General features: G+C 48.3%; 1 protein-coding gene across 3 annotated transcripts in view; it reads right to left on the reverse strand.

The window, feature by feature from the left end:
* The window catches only part of CAPNS1 (calpain small subunit 1), an 855,931-nt gene that overhangs the window by 547,952 nt on the left and 290,236 nt on the right, over positions 1 to 17,743 (reverse strand). For all 3 annotated transcript variants that reach the window (XM_044054119.1, XM_044054033.1, XM_044054195.1), the window contains exon 5: positions 332 to 389. In XM_044054119.1, coding sequence (XP_043910054.1) covers positions 332 to 389 — 58 coding nt within the window. The remainder of the gene's footprint in view (positions 1 to 331; positions 390 to 17,743) is intronic.

Here is a 17,743-nt window from a genome sequence, read left to right on the forward strand (position 1 = left end):
ATAACAATGACAATAGGACTTCAACAATGTTCCTGTTAAAAAAAAAGTGCCAGTAAGGGATACAGATCCAGTGGATACTGTAAACGACCAAAACATCAATAGAAGGGTCAGGGTCAACTTGAATAAATCCCAAGACCATCCCCTGAAATCACAGAAACTTGATTCAGCAAGAGTGACAGCTTGATGGCAGGGAAGGCAGTGAAGGAGAAGCTGATGAGCAGGATGGGAAAGTATAAAATGAGGTTTGTGTTTTGCTTCTAGGACTGCAGATGGGTATTTTAGTATGTGTTAATCAAGTGCTTGAAGTAATTTAGAGCTGCGAGTTACTTACGTTTTGTAACAACTTTATTGAGAATATTGCATAGCTCACATGGACTCACTTCCATATCCTACAAAAAAAAAAAGCAAAACAAAGAAAAGTGTCATTTTTCTTAACTAAGCAGACCACTGGAATATAATTTTTTTTTTTTTTTTTTTTTAAGCAAATAAGTCTAAACTGCTATGTCAAATACAGTGCTAACAGTGAGAAATATTTTTCAATACCCTTTTATACAAGTTCAGATTTGGTTTAATGTACTTGCACATCTTCACAGAAGTCAAATATACCCCTCCCCTACACAGCAGCCTCCATGAACGAAGACATATTAGCCTCCATCAAACCCATAATGTTATCAGACAGGAGTATGCAACCAACAGCCAGGTCAGGAAAAGTAGTTGTGTACACTTACCATAAATGTAGATGTTTGAGTGTATTCACTGCTGCAGTCATTACCTTTGGGTTATCTACTTGCAGGTAAGCCCTCAGTTGGCCTGATTATCTAAGTCTTGGGTCCTGCGTCGGTTGCCGTTTCATCTTCCATGATGTCAGGTAGTCAGGGGTATAAAGCATGCAGCCAACGCCATTACATCAGTTTTTCTTGCTCCAGATGTCAGGTTCCCCCATAATGGGAAGCAATTATATACAAGGTTACACCTCCAACAAAAACCAAAAACACCAGAAAGCTTTAAGCATAGTAATCAAGAATAGAGGTATAGTCAATAGAAGTCAGGGGGCTGGAGGGAGGGTAACCAGGACTGCAACAGTGAATGCACTCGAATTAGAAGTTATGTACCTACCATAACGTTCCATGTTAGTTGTCTTCTCTCGCCTTCTTTCTTGCTGGATGGGTTCGGAGCCGATCCTCGGCTCAGACTCGGCACTTGCTTAGCTTGAGAACTCCTTTTACCAGCTCGAGGCAACCCTATATCCCATGATGCAAGGCGGGACTACCTCAGATCTCGTTTGGTAGCTAAATACCCTGCTAAGGACTAACCTAGTAGAACTAGGAAAAAGTTCATAACAAAGGACTCCTCTAATGAAGACTCAGGAGGGAACAACCTGAGAAGAGGAAACTCTTCAAGATCTGTCCAGGCCAGGGGGAAGGAGGGAGATACGCAAGAAAGAAGGTGAGAGAAGACAACTAACATGGAACGTTATGGTAGGTACATAACTTCTAAATGTTAAGTTGTCGATCTCGCCTTCATTCTTGCTGGATGGGACCGCGTCCCTAGCACCTGTATCCCGGGTGGCTCAATGGAACAGACTCTTGAGACCTGTGGAACCAAAACTGGCCCTGTCCCTGGAGGCCAAATCTAATTTGTAATGAGAGACAAGGGTATGAGGAGTGGCCCAAGTAGCTGCTGCACAAATGGTATCAATGGGTAGTCTATCCTGAAAGGCTGCAGAAGTGGATAGACTCCTGGTTGAGTGTGCTTTCGGTTTAGAAGGTAGTTGCTTGCCTCTGAGCGAATACACATAAGAAATGGTGGAAGACAACCATCTGGATAAGGTCACTTTTGATACTGGGAGACCTTTCCTGTTTTCTGCATAGGAAACAAATAATTGATCTGATTTCCTGAATTGTTTAGTTCTATGCAAATAGTACCTGAGCTGGCGATGGACATCCAAAAAATGAAGCTTTTGTTCAGCTCTGTCAGAATAATTAGGGAAAAAGACTGGTAGATCGATAGATTGATTAATATTAGTTTGAGAAACCACTTTGGGGAGAAAGGACGGATTTGTTCTCAAGGATACCCTGTCCTTGTGAAAAACCAAGTAAGGGGAACGGATGCAGAGAGCTTGAATCTCGGAAACCCTTCTTGCTGAAGTGACAGCCAGTAAAAATATAGTTTTCCAAGTCAATAACTTCAAGGAACATGAAGCAGACGGTTCGAAGGGTGGTAAAATCAAGGATGCTAACATTAAATTCAGATCCCATTGTGGAGGAGGATGTTTTATTGGCGGCTTCAGGAGAAAAACTCCTCTCAGAAAGGCTTTGCATAGTCTATGCGACATAATGTTATGATCCTGCAAGCCAACATGATACTTGGAAATAGCCGCCAGTTGAACTTTTACTGTAGATGAAGAAGATCCTGACTGAAAAACTTCAGCCAGGAAATCTAAAACAGAACGCACAGGAGCAGTAAAGGGATCAATATTTCTGGAGTTTGCCCAAAGGGAAAAACGTCGCCACTTGCTAGCATAAACGGTTCTGGTGGACGACTTCAAAGAAGCTACTAAGATATCTCTGACAGGATCAGAGATCATAGGCAGCCTGGCTAGGGAAGGAAGTGGAGCAACCAAGCAGTGAGGTTGAGAGAATGAATGGCCCGGTGCTGTTGACCCGACTGGTGGATCAAAAGATCCGGAACTGGGTCCAGATGCCAAGGCTGCACCAGGAGGTGACGATGCAGAGACGGAAACCAAATTTGTCGAGGCCAGTAAGGGGCAATGCGAATCAATTTGGCCCTCAAAACGGTGGCTTTCTGAATGATCTGTGGAATCAAGGGAAAAGGAGGAAAAGCGTACAGAAGTCCCCGGGGCCAATCCTGGGTTAGAGAGTCTCTCAGGGGTTGGCCTGGTAGGGGAAAGAGGGTGAAGAAGTCGGGGCACTTGTTTTGGGGTGTAGCAAAAAGATCGCAACAAGGTGTGCCCCACTTCAGAAAAATCTGATCCACTATAGATTGATTGAGAGACCACTCGTGAGGCATGAGAATGGCTCTGCTCAGCCTGTCCGCCAAGAGGTTGGACCTGCCGGGGATGTGCGTTGCTATCAGAAACCGATGAGAGGAGATTGCCCATTGCCAAAGTCTGAGAGCTTCTCGACACAACGGATAGGACCTGGTCCCGCCCTGCTTGTTGATGTACCAGACCACAGACATGTTGTCCGTCTGCACTGCAATAGTCCCCGCGGGAAGAAAGTCGTTGAGGGCTTGCAACGTTAAAAGCACCGCTCATCTCCAGGACATTTATGTGCAGATGGTATTCTATGGGTTGCCACATCCCGTGGACCATCCTGCCTTGATAATGCCCCCCCACCCGATCAGAGAGGCATCTGTAGTGACTGTGGCAACCGGAGGGGGAACAAATGGTCGGCCCTGAAAGAAGAGGGGAAGATATCCACCAATTCAGATGAGTCCTGCACGATTGTGTGACTAATATTTCGTGTCTCATCGGAAGACTGTGGAACGACCACTGAGTGAATAACATCCACTGCAGAAGACGCATGTGGAAGCGAGCCAGTGGTAGAAGAACAATGGCCGCAGCCATAAGACCTAGAACTTTTAGAATCAATCTGGCTTTGACTTTGCTGCTCTGCAATAAAATCCTAACGTATTTTTGGATGTCCAGAATTCTCTGATCTGTTAGTCTGGCTAACAACTTGACGGTGTTTAATTCTGCGCCTATAAAGGTGATAGATTGGCAAGGCAGCAGAGAAGATTATTCGAAATTCACTGAAATTCCCAAACTTTTGCAAATCTGCAGAGTGTAGTCTCTGCTCTGAAGAAGCTGATGCTTGGTGGTGGCGGAGAGGAGCCAGTCGTCCAAATAAGGAAACACCTGGAATCCTTGACATCTCAGATGAGCTGTGACCACTGCCATGCATTTGGTAAACACTCTGGGGGCTGAAGTGAGGCCAAAGGGCAGGGTTCTGAATTGATAATGACTGGTCCCTAGCCGAAAGCGGAGAAATCTCCTGGAGCGCCTGTGTATCTTTATGTGATAGTACACGTCCTGGAGGTCTATGGAGCACATCCAGTTGTCCTTGCCCAGAAAGGGCAGAATGGACTGAAGCGTGACCATCCGGAATCTTGCCTTCTTGACAAATCTGTTTAGATTGCTCAGGTCTAATATTGGTCTCCAATCTCCCGTCCTTTTGGGGACCAAAAAGAATCTCGAGTAGACGCCGGATCCTACTTGGTCTGCTGGAACAGTCTGGACGGCTCTTTTTTCTAGGAGCTTTGAAACCTCCTGTTCTGCCAAATCCCTTTGACCGGGTGAGATGTCTGGAAGGGATTGGTGAGGTACGGGATACCTTTCGAAGGGGATTTTGTAACCCTCGGATATGATCGACTGTACCCACAAATCTTGTGAAAGGGAACGCCAGGCTACTGGGTACAGCGAAATCCTTCCCCCGACTGCCTCCAAGGGTGGACAGTCGGGCAACACCTCAGGGGTGCTGAAAGGGCTTCGCAGGAAGAGACTCCCCTGTTGCCCTGGTTCTGAGGACCCCCTCTGCCTCTAGGGTGGCATTTATTATTGTTACCCCCTCTGCCTCTGGGGGTAAACTGACCACGTGTGTCCGGCGCAGCTCCTTGGGCTTTACGGAACCACATCTTCCCTCCCTTCTGACCCTTGGGATAGGGTCTAGAAGGGGTGGAAAAATGGACTCCAACGGCAGAAAGTTTTGCCGTCCTGCTCACACCTGGTCAAGGTTTCCTTCACCTGAAGTCCGAACAAAGCCGAACCGTCAAAGGGGGTATTGGTGAAGGACGCCTTAAAGGGGTCCGCAAAATTACAAAGCCGCATCCAGGCTTGACGTCTAAGAGCCACTCCTGTGCCTGCGGCTCTGCTCGCTCCATCGGCTGCATAGGATACGAGCCGCATGGAGGAGTTGGTTAAGGAATTCAGGATTGCTAGCTGTGAGGCAATCTTTTCTTGAGCCCCAGCAGCAGAAGGATCCCGGACCACTTCACCTAGTTCCTTGAGAATATCTCTTTGAAGCCTGGTGAAGTGACAAAGGTAGTTCAGCGAACGCATAGCAAAGGTCGCTGAAGAAAACATCCGCTTTCCATACCTGTCCATGGTCCTAGAATCTTTATTAGGAGGATGGACAGGTACTGAAGGATCTGCAAGTTCCTTCTTGGTGGCCGCCACCACCATAGCATCCACAGAGACACCCTTAGAAAGAAACTGCTTGTCTGTAGGGGCCGTAATAAATTTGGATGGTCTCCTGGGGACAGGTTCCACAGAATCTGGAGCTGCCCACGCCTTCCGAGCCACTACCTGCATAAGTGGGTCGAAAGGCGGAGACACCCAGGAGGTGGAGGGTCGGGATCCAAAAGCCTCCAGGTATACAGACTCATCCTCTGAGGGGTCAATGGAGGGCCAATTCCCCCTCTGAGGAGCTCAAGGATGTCTGAAAAGGAGACATCAGAGGGGGACCGTGGGGAACCCTCCGACTCATCTAAGTCGGTATCAGATGTAGTAGACTCAGGGGAGTCTGTGTGTTTCCTCTTACACGTCCTCTTCCGAGGGGGTTCCCCTGCAGGATCAGGAGAAACCTCGGAAGAGGAAGTTATTCCCAATGGGGAAACCTGGGGCGATGGATCCCTGGGCCTGAGAGCAAGAGGCATCTACAGGCACCGAATAGGGAGGAGCTAAAGGGATGGACCGTTGACCTGGCTCAGGTGCCAGGACACTCCTCATCACCTAAAAGGCTCCCCTCCCCAGGAGGCCGGAATATTCCCATTCCGAGGAAATAGGAATTCTTGGCTCCACTGAGAGGGAAGGCTCCGAGGCCGATGTCGGTGCCGAGCTTACCAAGGCCGAAGCCCCGAGAGGGAGAGCGGGGTCGGACAAGGGTCCAATGCCACTAGCCCCCTCGGAGCCGACAAGGGAAACTCGACGACCGGATCCCTCCAAGGAAGGTCTCATGGAACAGATTGGAGCCGAAGACGACGGAGCCGAAAAGGGATGTATCGGTTCCGGCGCCGACACTGTCGCTGTCCCGAGAAGCTCCGGCTCCAAACTCTGGAGGGGAGTCGGAGGAGGAAGTTCAAGGGGTAAAGCAATAGCCGAAGTCTGCTGAGACGGGCTATGGAGCATTTGGGCCAGTGCCTGCGACTTCAACAGCCTGCTTACCACCCTCTCTAAATCGTGGTCAGACAGCCTGGAAGATCTCGAAGATCGGCTCCGATGACTCCGCTCCGACAAAAGAGGAGACCCCGGAGCAGAGTGGATTGACTCCAAAGAAGGGGACCGAGATCTCTTCTTGGACGAAGCCATCGGAGCAGACGTCCTCTAGGTTCCAGATGGAGCCGAAGGCTTCTCGGCTCCGATACTGGATAATATGTCGGCTCCAGCCGGAGCCGACAAGGCAACAACAGATTGGGTGTCGGAACCGATCGGAACCGACCCCACCACCTGAAAAGAAAGATCGGCTCCGGCCGGAGCCGATCTCGACTCCGAAGGAGTCGGAGCCACCGGGGAAGGCTTAGAAGCTGTAGCCTGAACCCTAGGTGGCTTAGGTTTACTGGACCCAGTTTTAGTGGGTGAACCTTCTGGCTTTAGTAAGCCACGGAGGATCAATTTATTCCTCCTTTCCTGCAGGACTCTCTGGCTAAAAGAGTGACAAAGCACAGGAGTCCTGCAGGTGTAAAGGCCCCAGGCAGTAGACACAAGAAGTGTGACCGTCTGTCAGAGACATTTTCTGACAGCACGAGTCACACTTCTTGAAGCCTGAGACCTTTACTTCTTTAGACATAGTCCAAGAAAAAGTAAAAATAACACTCGCACACACCCCAAAACACACCCCAAAACAGTCACACAATTAATCCCAACAAACACAGACACACAGATAGGGATTAAGAAAGGAGGCCTAGGCCTAACTGAAAAATTTTTTTATAAAAACTAGAAATTTTTAACTATATGGGGAACTAGGGTGGGCTGTATAAACACTACACACTATAAAAAGGAACAAGGGAGAGATAAACCCTGACTAAGCTGTTTGAAAAATTCAAACTTACCTCAGCTGGCAAAAAGGAGACCTCTTCGCAAAGCGGCAAACGAGATCTGAGGTAGTCCCGCCTTGCATCATGGGATATAGGGTTGCCTCGAGCTGGTAAAAGAAGTTGTCAAGCTAAGCAAGTGCCGAGTCGGAGCCGAGGATCGGCTCCGAACCCATCCAGCAAGAATGAAGGCGAGATTGACAACTTAACATCATCTAAATTTATGGTAAGTGTACACAACTGCACTATGTTCTTAGTGTTTCACTGTTGCAGTCATTACATTTGGGTAGATTCCCAAAGCTAAGGAAGGGAGGAGGCAATTAGATAGCATTAGGACCAGCTACTAGGCCCTGCAAGACTGCGGTGGCAAAACAAGCTCTGGATTTAGACAGAACTGGCAAGTGGTAATGCTTGGTGAAGGTATGTACAGAACTCCAAGTAGCAGCTTCTAAGATGTCCCTGGTAGGGACACCTCTGAGAAAGTGAATAGAGGTAGATGCAGCCCTTGTGGAATGTGATCTTATCCACTGTAGGGTAAGTTTTCCATGGTGCCTGTAGCAGTAATGAATGCAATGGGCTATCCATTTGGAAATGGTTTGTTTTGAAATGGCCTTCCCCTCTGCCCCTCCAGCAAAGCCAACTAGCAGCTGTTGAGATTTTCTGAGAGGCTTAGTCCTGTCCAAATAAAATACAAGTTGTCTGTACACATCCAGAGTGCAGTATTCGTTCCCCTTTTGTGGATTAGGGAAAAAAGTGGGCAAATGAATAGACTGATTTAGGGCCATACTAGACATCACCTTGGGCATAAAGGAAGGATTAGTCCTGAGGGAGAAGGATTAGTCCTGAGGGAAACCCTGTCCACATGTAAGATAATGAAGGGTTCCCTCTGCCATGAGGGCTTGTAATTCAGACACCCTTCTTGCTGAAGCGATGGCTAGAAGGAAGGCTGTTTTTCAAGAAAGGAATTTCACCTCTGCTGTTGCAACTGGCTCAAGGGGGGGGGGGGGTGAGCTTTTCCAATACAAAGTTAAAGGTCCCACGCTGGAGTGGGAGCTCTCCTGGGGGGGGGGGTCTGAAATGTTTTGCCCCTCTAAGGAATTGTTTTAGCAGGGGGTGAGAAGAGGGGTGGCTCAGTATTATAATGTGCTAAAATGGCACAGGCATACATTTTTATTGATTAGAAGGATAGGCCCTTGTGGAGCATTTAAGTACTGTAGAGTATGAGGTAAGCTGGGCATCATTGTGCCCATCCCCTGAGCCTGGCTCCAGGAACAGTATCTTTTCCACTTTTCAGCATAAGAGTTTCTAGTACTAGGCCTCCTTGCCTCCAGAATGACATCCAGCACCTGCTTACCAAGGGATGTTAGAGGAGAGCTCAAGGAATTAGCCAGGCTGCAAGGTTCAGGGTTTGAAGCGGAGGATGCAGAATCTGGCCCGCCTCCTGGGACAGCAGGGTAGGGGTCTGAGGCAGGTGCCATGGTTGCAGCAGTATCATACTGCGCAAGAGGAGGTACCAGTGCTGGCGTGGCCAGTCTGATGCAATCAGTACTGTCCTTGGCTTGTCCCGTTTGATCTTTAGTAGAACCTTCGAGAGGAGAGGCAGAGGGGGAAAGGCATAAACCGAGAGGCTTTCCCAGGTAAAGGACAGGGCATCCACTTTCCAAGCTTGACTATGGAGAGTTCTTGTGCAGAATTTGTCCAACTGGTAGTTCTGAGGGGAGGCAAACAGTTCTACCTCTGGCATCCCCCATTTGTTCCTCAAGAGGTTGAATATTTTGGGTTCTAGTTTCCATTCGTGTGGGTCCATGAGATTTCTGCTCAAGTCATCTGCCAGTGAATTCAGTTTGCCTGGCAGGAATTGATCTTGTAGGTGTACTTGGTAGCTCAAGGCTGTGTTCCACAGAGCCATGGCTAGTCTGCAGAGAGGGTATGAGCTGGTTCCCCCCTGCTTGTTTATGTACCACATAACTGTGGTGTTGTCTGTCTTTACCAATAGTTGTCTTGGAAAAATACGGTCTTTGAATGCTGTCAGAGCATTCTGTACAGCTAGCATTTTTTGATTGATCTGCAGGTGCATCCGTCTCTGGTTCCATTTGCCCTGAATGCACTACCCTGCCATGTGAGGCCCCGTGCATAGCCTGAGGCGCCTGTTAGGGTTTGGGCGGCAGGAGGTAGAGTGAAAGGGAGTCCCTTGTAGTAGCAGGCCTCTGTCCACCAAAGGAACTCAGTCTTCATACAAGGAATGATAGAAATCATTGTTTCCAGGTCCTGAGAATGTTGATACCATAGGCTTTTTAGATACCATTGGAGTTCTCATATGCAGTCTTGCATATGGAATTAGTAGAATGCAAGAGGCCATGAACCCCAAGGCTTGCAGCATTTTCCTTGCAGACAGCTGGGGTTTTGTGGCCAATAGTTTGAAGTAGGTTGTCAATAAACTTGTTTCTCTGGAGTGAGGAATGCCATCTGGGAAGTTGTGTTCAAGCTTCCTCCCAGGAATACAATCTGTTGGCAGGGTACAAGGTGAGATTTCTTTTTGTTGATGGTGTACTCCAGTGAGGTCAGAAGTTTCTTTACGAATACCAGATGTTGTAACAGCAAGTCCTGGTTTTCTGCCTGAATCAGACAATCGTGCAAGTATGGGTACATTTGAATATTTTTCTGCCTGCAAAATGCAATGGCTGGAGTTGAGACACTGTGAATACCCTGGGCGCAGTAGATAAGCCAAAGGGAAGTGCAGAGAACTGATGGTGCATGAAGCCTGCCCTGAAGCGCAAGTATTTCCTGCAAGATTCCCTTATTGGGATGTGCAGGTAAGCTTCCTTTAAGTCTAAGGTTGCCAGTCAGGCATCATTGGCTAGCATATGAAGAAGCTGTTGAAGAACATTTTGAATTTTGGAATTACCAGAAAGGTGTTGAGAATAGAGGTCCAGGATAGGACGCCACTTTGTTCTCCAGCCGTTCTGACGTCGGAGAGGAGGCGACACCAGCCGACGCCGGACCCAGACTTTGGAATCCGGCCGACCGAGGGCTGCCTGAGGCAGGACAACCCATATGTTATGACTGCAGTTGCATTCTTGAAGGACATCCACACTGCAAAGTATGTTTACCAACTTGTTCTGCAGAACGCATTAAATCTTGCAATTCTGTGTTCAGCACAGTCAGGAATCAACAATTTTCTGTTTTAGTCGTCCCATAAATAGAAGTTATGTCCTTACCATAACGTTCCATGTGGAGTGTTCATCTCGCCTTTGTTCTTACACATGGGTTTGGAGCCGATCCTCTGCTCCGAGTCGGCCGCTTGGCAAAGCTCTGCATAGAGAAGAAGCTCGAGACCAACCTGTCTCCCACAATTCCCTCAGCCTTTACCTCAGATCTGGTTTGCAAACACCAGATCCCAACGGGAAAGAAACACACAACATCCATGCTAAGGCGTAGCTGAAAACAGCAGTAACAGCTGAGAGAAACAGAAGTGGGAGAACCAAACCAAAACTGGACGTTCTTCCTGACCTTCGGGTGGGAGGGTGGGAATGTAAGAACAAAGGTGAGATGAACACTTCACATGGAACGTTATGGTAAGGACATAACTTCTATATGTGAGAGTGTTCAATCTAGCAGTTTGTTCTTACACATGGGTAGCGTCCCTAGCTCCGTGACCCTGGGAAACTCACGGAAGAACGTTCCTGAGCACAGTGGAACCGAAGGTTGCCCTGTCCCTGGAAACCCTATCCACTTTGTAATGAGTAATAAAAGTATGTGGTTTAGACCAAGTGGCGGCCGCACAAATAGTGTCCAAAGGTAGGCGGGCCGCATGAGCCAGGGATGTAGATATTGATCTAGTAGAATGTCCTTTTGGTTTGACGGGTAAACTCTGTCCCGTAGCAGTATAAACAAAATACAATCAGATAACCATTTGGAAAGGGTTCGCTTTGTCACTGCCATGCCCTTTCTGCTGTCCGCAAAGGCTATAAAGAGTTGATCTGCCTTTCTGTGATCCTTCGTTCTACCAAAGTAAAATCTGAGTTGTCTATGAACATCCAATTTGTGTAACATATATTCTAGCTTATTGGAATGGTTCTTTAAGAATGTGGGGAGCTCAATGGACTGATTAATGTTATTGAACAAACCTTGGGAAGAAAGGATGGGTTGGTGCGAAGAGATACCCTATCAGGGTGAAAGATCAAATATGGGTATTTAATGGAAAGAGCTTGAAGTTCTGATACTCGTCTGGCTGAAGTGATAGCTACCAGAAAGAGGGTTTTCCATGACAAAAACTTCAAAGAACAGGAATAGCTACCAGAAAGAGGGTTTTCCATGACAAAAACTTCAAAGAACAGGAAGAGGCTGGTTCAAAGGGTGGGAGCATTAGTTGTGATAAGAGGAGATTCAGATTCCATGGTGGTGTAGGAAACCTGACTGGTGGCCTGATAATGGAAAGACCCTTTTAGAAAGGCCTTACAAAGCCTATGAGCCATAATAGGCGCTCCATTTTCTCCCACATGAAAGTTTGAAATAGCAGCCAATTGAACCCTCAAGGTGGCAGGAGAAGCTCCTTGGTGAAACAGTACGGATAGAAACTCCAAGACTTTGTTCAGTGGGGCTATTAAGGGATCCAAATGTTGCGTAGTTGCCCAGTATACAAAACGCTTCCACTTACTAGTATAAACCTTTGTAGTGGAAGCTTTATGAGACGCCACCAGAATATTTTGAACCGCAGAAGAAAGAAGGTCAGACCTGGCTAAGAAGGGAAGCGGAGCAGCCAAGCTGCTAGTCTGAGGGACAGGAGCGACGGGTGAGGAGCCCCTGACGAGTGGGTCAGTAGATCCGGCTCCGGGTCCAGGATCCAGGGTTCCAATATTTGGTATTGACTAGGCCAGAATGGGGCAATGAGGATTATAGTCCTCTCCAGGTTGTTGGCTTTCTGTAGAAATTTTGAAATCCGAGGTATAGGAGGAAAGGCGTACAGGAGACCCGGGGGCCAATCGTGAATCAGAGCGTCCCTGGGGACTTCCCCTGGAGGGGGTAATAGGGCAAAGTAGCTTCTGCATTTGGCGTTCAATGGAGACGCAAACAGATCGCAGCAAGGCTGGCCCCACTTGCGAAATATGTCCGCAATTGTTCGTTTGAGGGACCACTCGTGAGGTAACAGGATGGCTCTGCTCAACCTGTCCGCTATGACGTTGGATAACCCCGGGATGTGCGTTGCTATCAGAAAGCGACCCGTGGACTCCGCCCATTGCCAAATTCTCATGGCCTCCCTGCATAATTGGTAAGATTTGGTTCCTCCTTGCTTGTTTATGTACCAGACTACGGACATGTTGTCCGATTGAACTGAATGGTCCCTAGAGGTAGAAGGGGAGAAAAGTGTTGCAAAGCTAGAAACACTGCCCTCATCTCCAGAACATTGATGTGCAGCTTGTACTCTAGATTGGTCCATTCTCCATGGACTGTGTCCCTGAAAGATGCCCCCCCCCACCCTATCAGGGAAGCATCCGTGGTCACCGTAGCTGTCTGAGTGGGTAGCACAAACGGTCGGCCGCCGGAGAGGTTGCAACTCTGAAGCCACCAAGACAGGTGCGATTTGCAAATGTTTGTGATGTGAATTTCGTGCGTCAGCGGTAACTGTTGGAACGACCATTGTGCGAACAGCAGCCATTGAAGGACTCTCATGTGCAGTCTTCCCAAGGGTATCGCAATGAGGGAAGCCGCCATGAGGCCCAACACTTTCAGAACCAGTTTTGCCGGGGATTTCTTGGACAACAGGAGAAGAGATATGTGATTTTGTAGAGAGGCTATTCTTTCTGAGGGAAGCCTTAGAATTAAGCAACGAGTATCTAAATCTGCTCCTATGAATGAGATATGCTGTGATGGCTGTAATGCAGATTTTTCGAAATTTACGGAAATTCTGAGATGAACACAGAGTTCTAGTGTGTAATCCCTGGCCTGAATCAGTCGACGCTCGGTGGTGGCAGTAAGGAGCCAGTCGCCCAGCTATGGAAACACCTGGAATCCCAGGCGTCTTAAGTGAGACGCTACCACTGCCATACATTTGGTGAAGACCCTGGGGGCTGAGGTCAGACCAAAGGGCAGGGCCCGAAACTGAAAGTGACTGGCTCCCAGCCGGAAGCACAAGTGATCCCTGGATGCTCTGGCCATTTTGATGTGGTAGTACGCGTCCTTGAGATCTATTGAGCACATTCCAGTCGTCCTTCTGTAAGAATGGAAGGATCGATTGAAGCGTGACCATCCGGAACTTTTCTTTCTTGACGAAGGTATTGAGCTTGCTTAGGTCCAGAATTGGCCTCCAGTCCCGTCTTTTTTGGAACTAAAAAGAACCTTGAGTAAGTTCCGAATCCTCTTTGGTCCGCCGGGACTGGTTGGATGACTCTTTCTAGCAGCTTTGAAATTTCTATAGCTGCAGGGTCTCGCAGATGGGGCGGTACATCTGGGAGTCTTTTCTGCGGTAATGGGGGGAATAGAAACGGAATTCTGTAACCTCTGGTAATAATGCTTTTTACCCATTTGTCTGAGGTAAGACTTTGCCAGGCCTGAGGGTATAAAGCTAAGCGACCCCCGACTGCCTCCAGAGCAGGACAGTCGGGCCTCCTCTCAGGAGTGCTGGAAAGGCTTCCCAGGGAGTGTGTATCCCTGTCACCTTGGTTTTGCGGACCCCCTCTGCCGCCAGGGCGACTTCTTCCACCTCTGCCACCCCCTCTGCCTCTGGAGGGGGCATCACCCTGTGTGCCTGGTTAAGAGCTTTGGGGTTTTCGAAACCACATTTTCCCACCACGTTGCCCTTTGAGGTACGGTCTGGATGGGGTGGAAAAACGGACTCCGACAGCAGACAGTCTTTCCCTCTTGCTCACACCGGGTAAGGGTCTCCTTTACTTTTGGGCCAAAGAGTGGCACCGTCAAATGGGGCGTTAGTAAAGGAAGACTTGAAGGCTTCCACAAAGGAACATAAGTGCATCCAGGATTGTCTACAAAGAGCAATCGCTGAAGCCGCAGCCCTACTCGATCCTTCGGCTGCATATGAAATGAGTCTCATGGACGAGTTCACAATTGATGCAAGGGTATTGAGTTGTGCTGTAACTTTTTCTGAGACAGCAGCATCTGTAGTACCCCGGAGGGTATCTCCCAACTCTTTGATTAGATCCCTCTGTAAACGTGTGAAACGAGTCAAATAGTTCAGCGATCGCATGGAAAAAGCCGCTGAACTAAAAATGCGCTTCCCATACCTGTCCATAGTCCTAGAATCTGTTAGGCGGATGGACAGATGAGGAAGATTCAGACATCTCCTTTTTAGTGGCAGCTGCCACCACCATAGCGTCTACTGGAACTCCTTTCGTGAGATAAGCCTTGTCGAGGGGCAGTAATATATTTATTAGGCTTTCTAGGGACTGGCTCCACTGTGTCAGGTGTCTCCCACGCCCTTCGAGCAATCAATTCCATCAACTCATCGAAGGGCGGAGTGACCCAGGAGGAAGAAGGGCGAGCACCGAATGCCTTCAGCAAAACTGACTCATCCTGAGAAGGGGGTAGGGCCTGCCAATCACCTCTGTTTCAGGATCTCCAGGATGTCAGAAAAGGAGACATCCTCCGAGGGTGATTTCGGGGACCCTTCTGACTCATCTAAGTCAGTGTCCGATGTTAAGGATTCTTGTGGAGAATCCAAGAGTCTCCTCTTACACAATCTTTCCCTCGGAACTTCCTCGGGGGGGGGGGGAGCATCCGATTAAGCCTCCGAGGAAGAGGGGGCTCCCTCTGGGAGCGGCTGAGACACCGGTGCTAGACGCTTTGACATAGCCGTGGGTGCAGAAGAGGATAACGGGCCTTTATGGGAAGGAGAAGCTGTCTCTGCTGAAGTGGTTGTCTGAGTCTACACCACCTTCCTCATGAGGTCGAAGGCCCCCCCCCCCCCCCCCCCCCCGAGTCCAGAGTTGAGGAATCCCTCGGTTCCAAAGAAAGTGGAGGGATCCCCGAGACGGGGACAGAGGGCATCGACCCAGAGTACAGAGCAGAGTCGATCCATGCAGAGGCACCGAGAGGGAGAGTCTGAACCAAAACATCGGTCCGACTCTCGGTCCCCGAACCAAGGATGGATAGTCGGCTCCGCGATTCCGGTAATGGGTCCATCAGAGTCGAGGTGAACGGTGCCGACCGAGAGGACGGTTCCGGCACAGAGGGCTCCATGATCATCAGATCAGCCTCTCCCGGCTCCGAAGGCCGAATAGGCCTCGGAGGAGGAACAGATGGAGATAAGGGAAGGCCTTCGAGTCTCGACACCAACTGGGAAGAGACTGAGATGATTTTGGACAAGGCCATATTCTCCATTAACTTCTGCACCACACTGTCTACATCGGAGTCAGAAAGGGGCCTAGAAGAACGCGTCGAAGGAATCGAAGACGGAGCCGACCTCAAAAGCACAGGAGGTGGAAGCTCCGTCACCGGTTCCAAGACTCGAGGCTCGGTGACAGACAGAAGTTCGACACTCAGCCCCGAGGTCTGTGGAACCGGTGAACGAACCTTAAATGAAGAGCTCAGAGCCGATGACATGGGCTCAGACGTCTTCGATTCCTTAGAGGATTTAGATGCCTGGTCAGATTTATCCAGAGCTTCTTGAAATGCAGGCTTCAAAAGGCCTCTATCCATGAGCTTCCTGCGCCTATCAGTCATGACCCTTCCACTGAAAGAATGATAAATGGAGCAGTCTTCTTGCAGATGGAAAGGGCCAAGACAGTAGACGCAGGAGCTCTGGTTATCTGTGACAGACATTTTCTGTCCACATTGGCACCATTTGAAGCCTGACTTCGCTTTCTCAGACATAGTAAAAATATAACAGTCAAATCCAGAAAAGTTATATTAAGTCTACACAATCCTGTACAGACAGTCACAGGCAATAATAATAATGGCAATAGCCTAAATAAGTTCAGTCAAATCCAGTAAATTTGTCAAATCCAGTAGTATATTCAAGTTAGTGGGTGGGGTAGGCCCCGAGGGAACTAACTAACTATATATGTTAACAATATATACGTATAAAGAAGAGAAACCTTCGAATCACTACACACACACAAACATTAGAGGCTTAAAGGCGAAACTAGAAACAGTATCCAAGAATATTTAGACAAAAAAAGCAATCTGCCAGGTGGTCTGAGCTCATCAAAAATGATGCGAACGTTGCAGCGGCAAACTAGATCTGAGGTAAAGGCGGAGGGCTTAGTGGGAGACAGGTTGGTCACGAGCTTCTTCTCGATGCAGAGCTTTGCCAAGCGGCCGACTCGGAGCCGAGGATCGGCTCCAAACCCATGTGTAAGAACAAACGGCAAGATTGAACACTCACATTATGCTGCTATTACTTTAACATATGAAACTGGCAATTTAAAGCCCTAATGGCCAAAGTAGCAGAAGTGTATACCTTCTTACCCAATCTGTCTAAGGATCTAGAATCTCTATCAGAAGGGGTAGGATTTTTGGCAGCAGTAGCCTTAATGCCTTTTGGCCCTTGGGAAATGGTCTCTGGATCCGCAGGAGGATTCTTAAAGAGGAACTTGTGAGAGTCAGGTACTCTAATACCAGTCAGGTTTTCTGGGAGCTGGAGGTAGTGTCTGGGGTAAGGCTAGATTCCAAGAAAGCATCATCTACAATGTCCAGAACAGGAGGGACAGCTAAAAGCATGTGTTGAGGCAGGAGTAAGAATTCCCCAAGTCTCTTTTTGGACTCCTTTCCCAGTGGAAATGCTCCCTAGGAGTATGCAAGATTTTACTGAAAGAAAAATCTTCTGGAGGGGAAGCAGAGGGAATGGAATCCTCTGCATCAGATCCTAAGTAGATAAGGGCAAATCCTGGTAATCAGGAGCAGAAATATCAAATTCCTGATCAGAAGAATCAAAGAAATTCAGTTCTAGGTCTCAGAGGGGGAAGGCTGGCTTCCCCTAATTAAGGTAATAAGGTCTTCAGCCATTCTAAGCATTTGTTTTTGAGGCATATGGGCCCGAGCTCGTGGTTTGGTCAGTTTTCTAGGCGTAGTGTGAGTTTTAGGCCAGAGGGATTCGGAACTTCTGGATGGAAACTATGGTGTCTGTTTAAAATGCAAGTCTGTAGGCCTGAATACACCCCCTCAGAAACCGTTGCCTGCACAGCGGCTCCAGATCCATCCAAGGTAGACACATCCACAGGTTCCATAGTCAAAGCAGCATACCGGACTTAGAATGGGTCTCAGTACAGGAATGCGAATCTGAAGTAGCGGGCATCAGGGGCTGCAAAAGCGCCTCACTGAGTACCGGCAGACTGGAGACTAGCTTAACAGAAGCGTAGTCAGCAGTTTTGGACCTATGTGGTCTGTCTCTATCTTTATCCTTACGTTTTTTTCAGAAGATCGGACGGCTTAACGAAGCTATTTCGGAGTACTGAGAGTACGAAAGTAATTGGCTGCAAAAATAGCCCGACGACAAATAGTTCGGGGGTTGAACAAGGCACAAAACTGACAGCGAGGGACATAGTGGTCTGGGCCTAAACAGGGGATGCAGTATGAATGAAAATCTCGATGAGGTATTTGCTTTCCACAGGTAAGACAATTGTTAACTTTTACCAACATCTGTTGGAGCAAGAAAACTTATCCCCAATGGGGTACTTATCTTTTTTGAAGACTTCGGATCTGAAACTCGAAAATGAAAATTTCAGGAGTCTGCCGACCG

The sequence above is a fragment of the Protopterus annectens genome, chromosome 1.part0, assembly GCF_019279795.1.
Source record: "Protopterus annectens isolate FY-2018-M chromosome 1.part0, PAN1.0, whole genome shotgun sequence".
Taxonomy (NCBI): Eukaryota; Metazoa; Chordata; order Ceratodontiformes; family Protopteridae; genus Protopterus; species Protopterus annectens.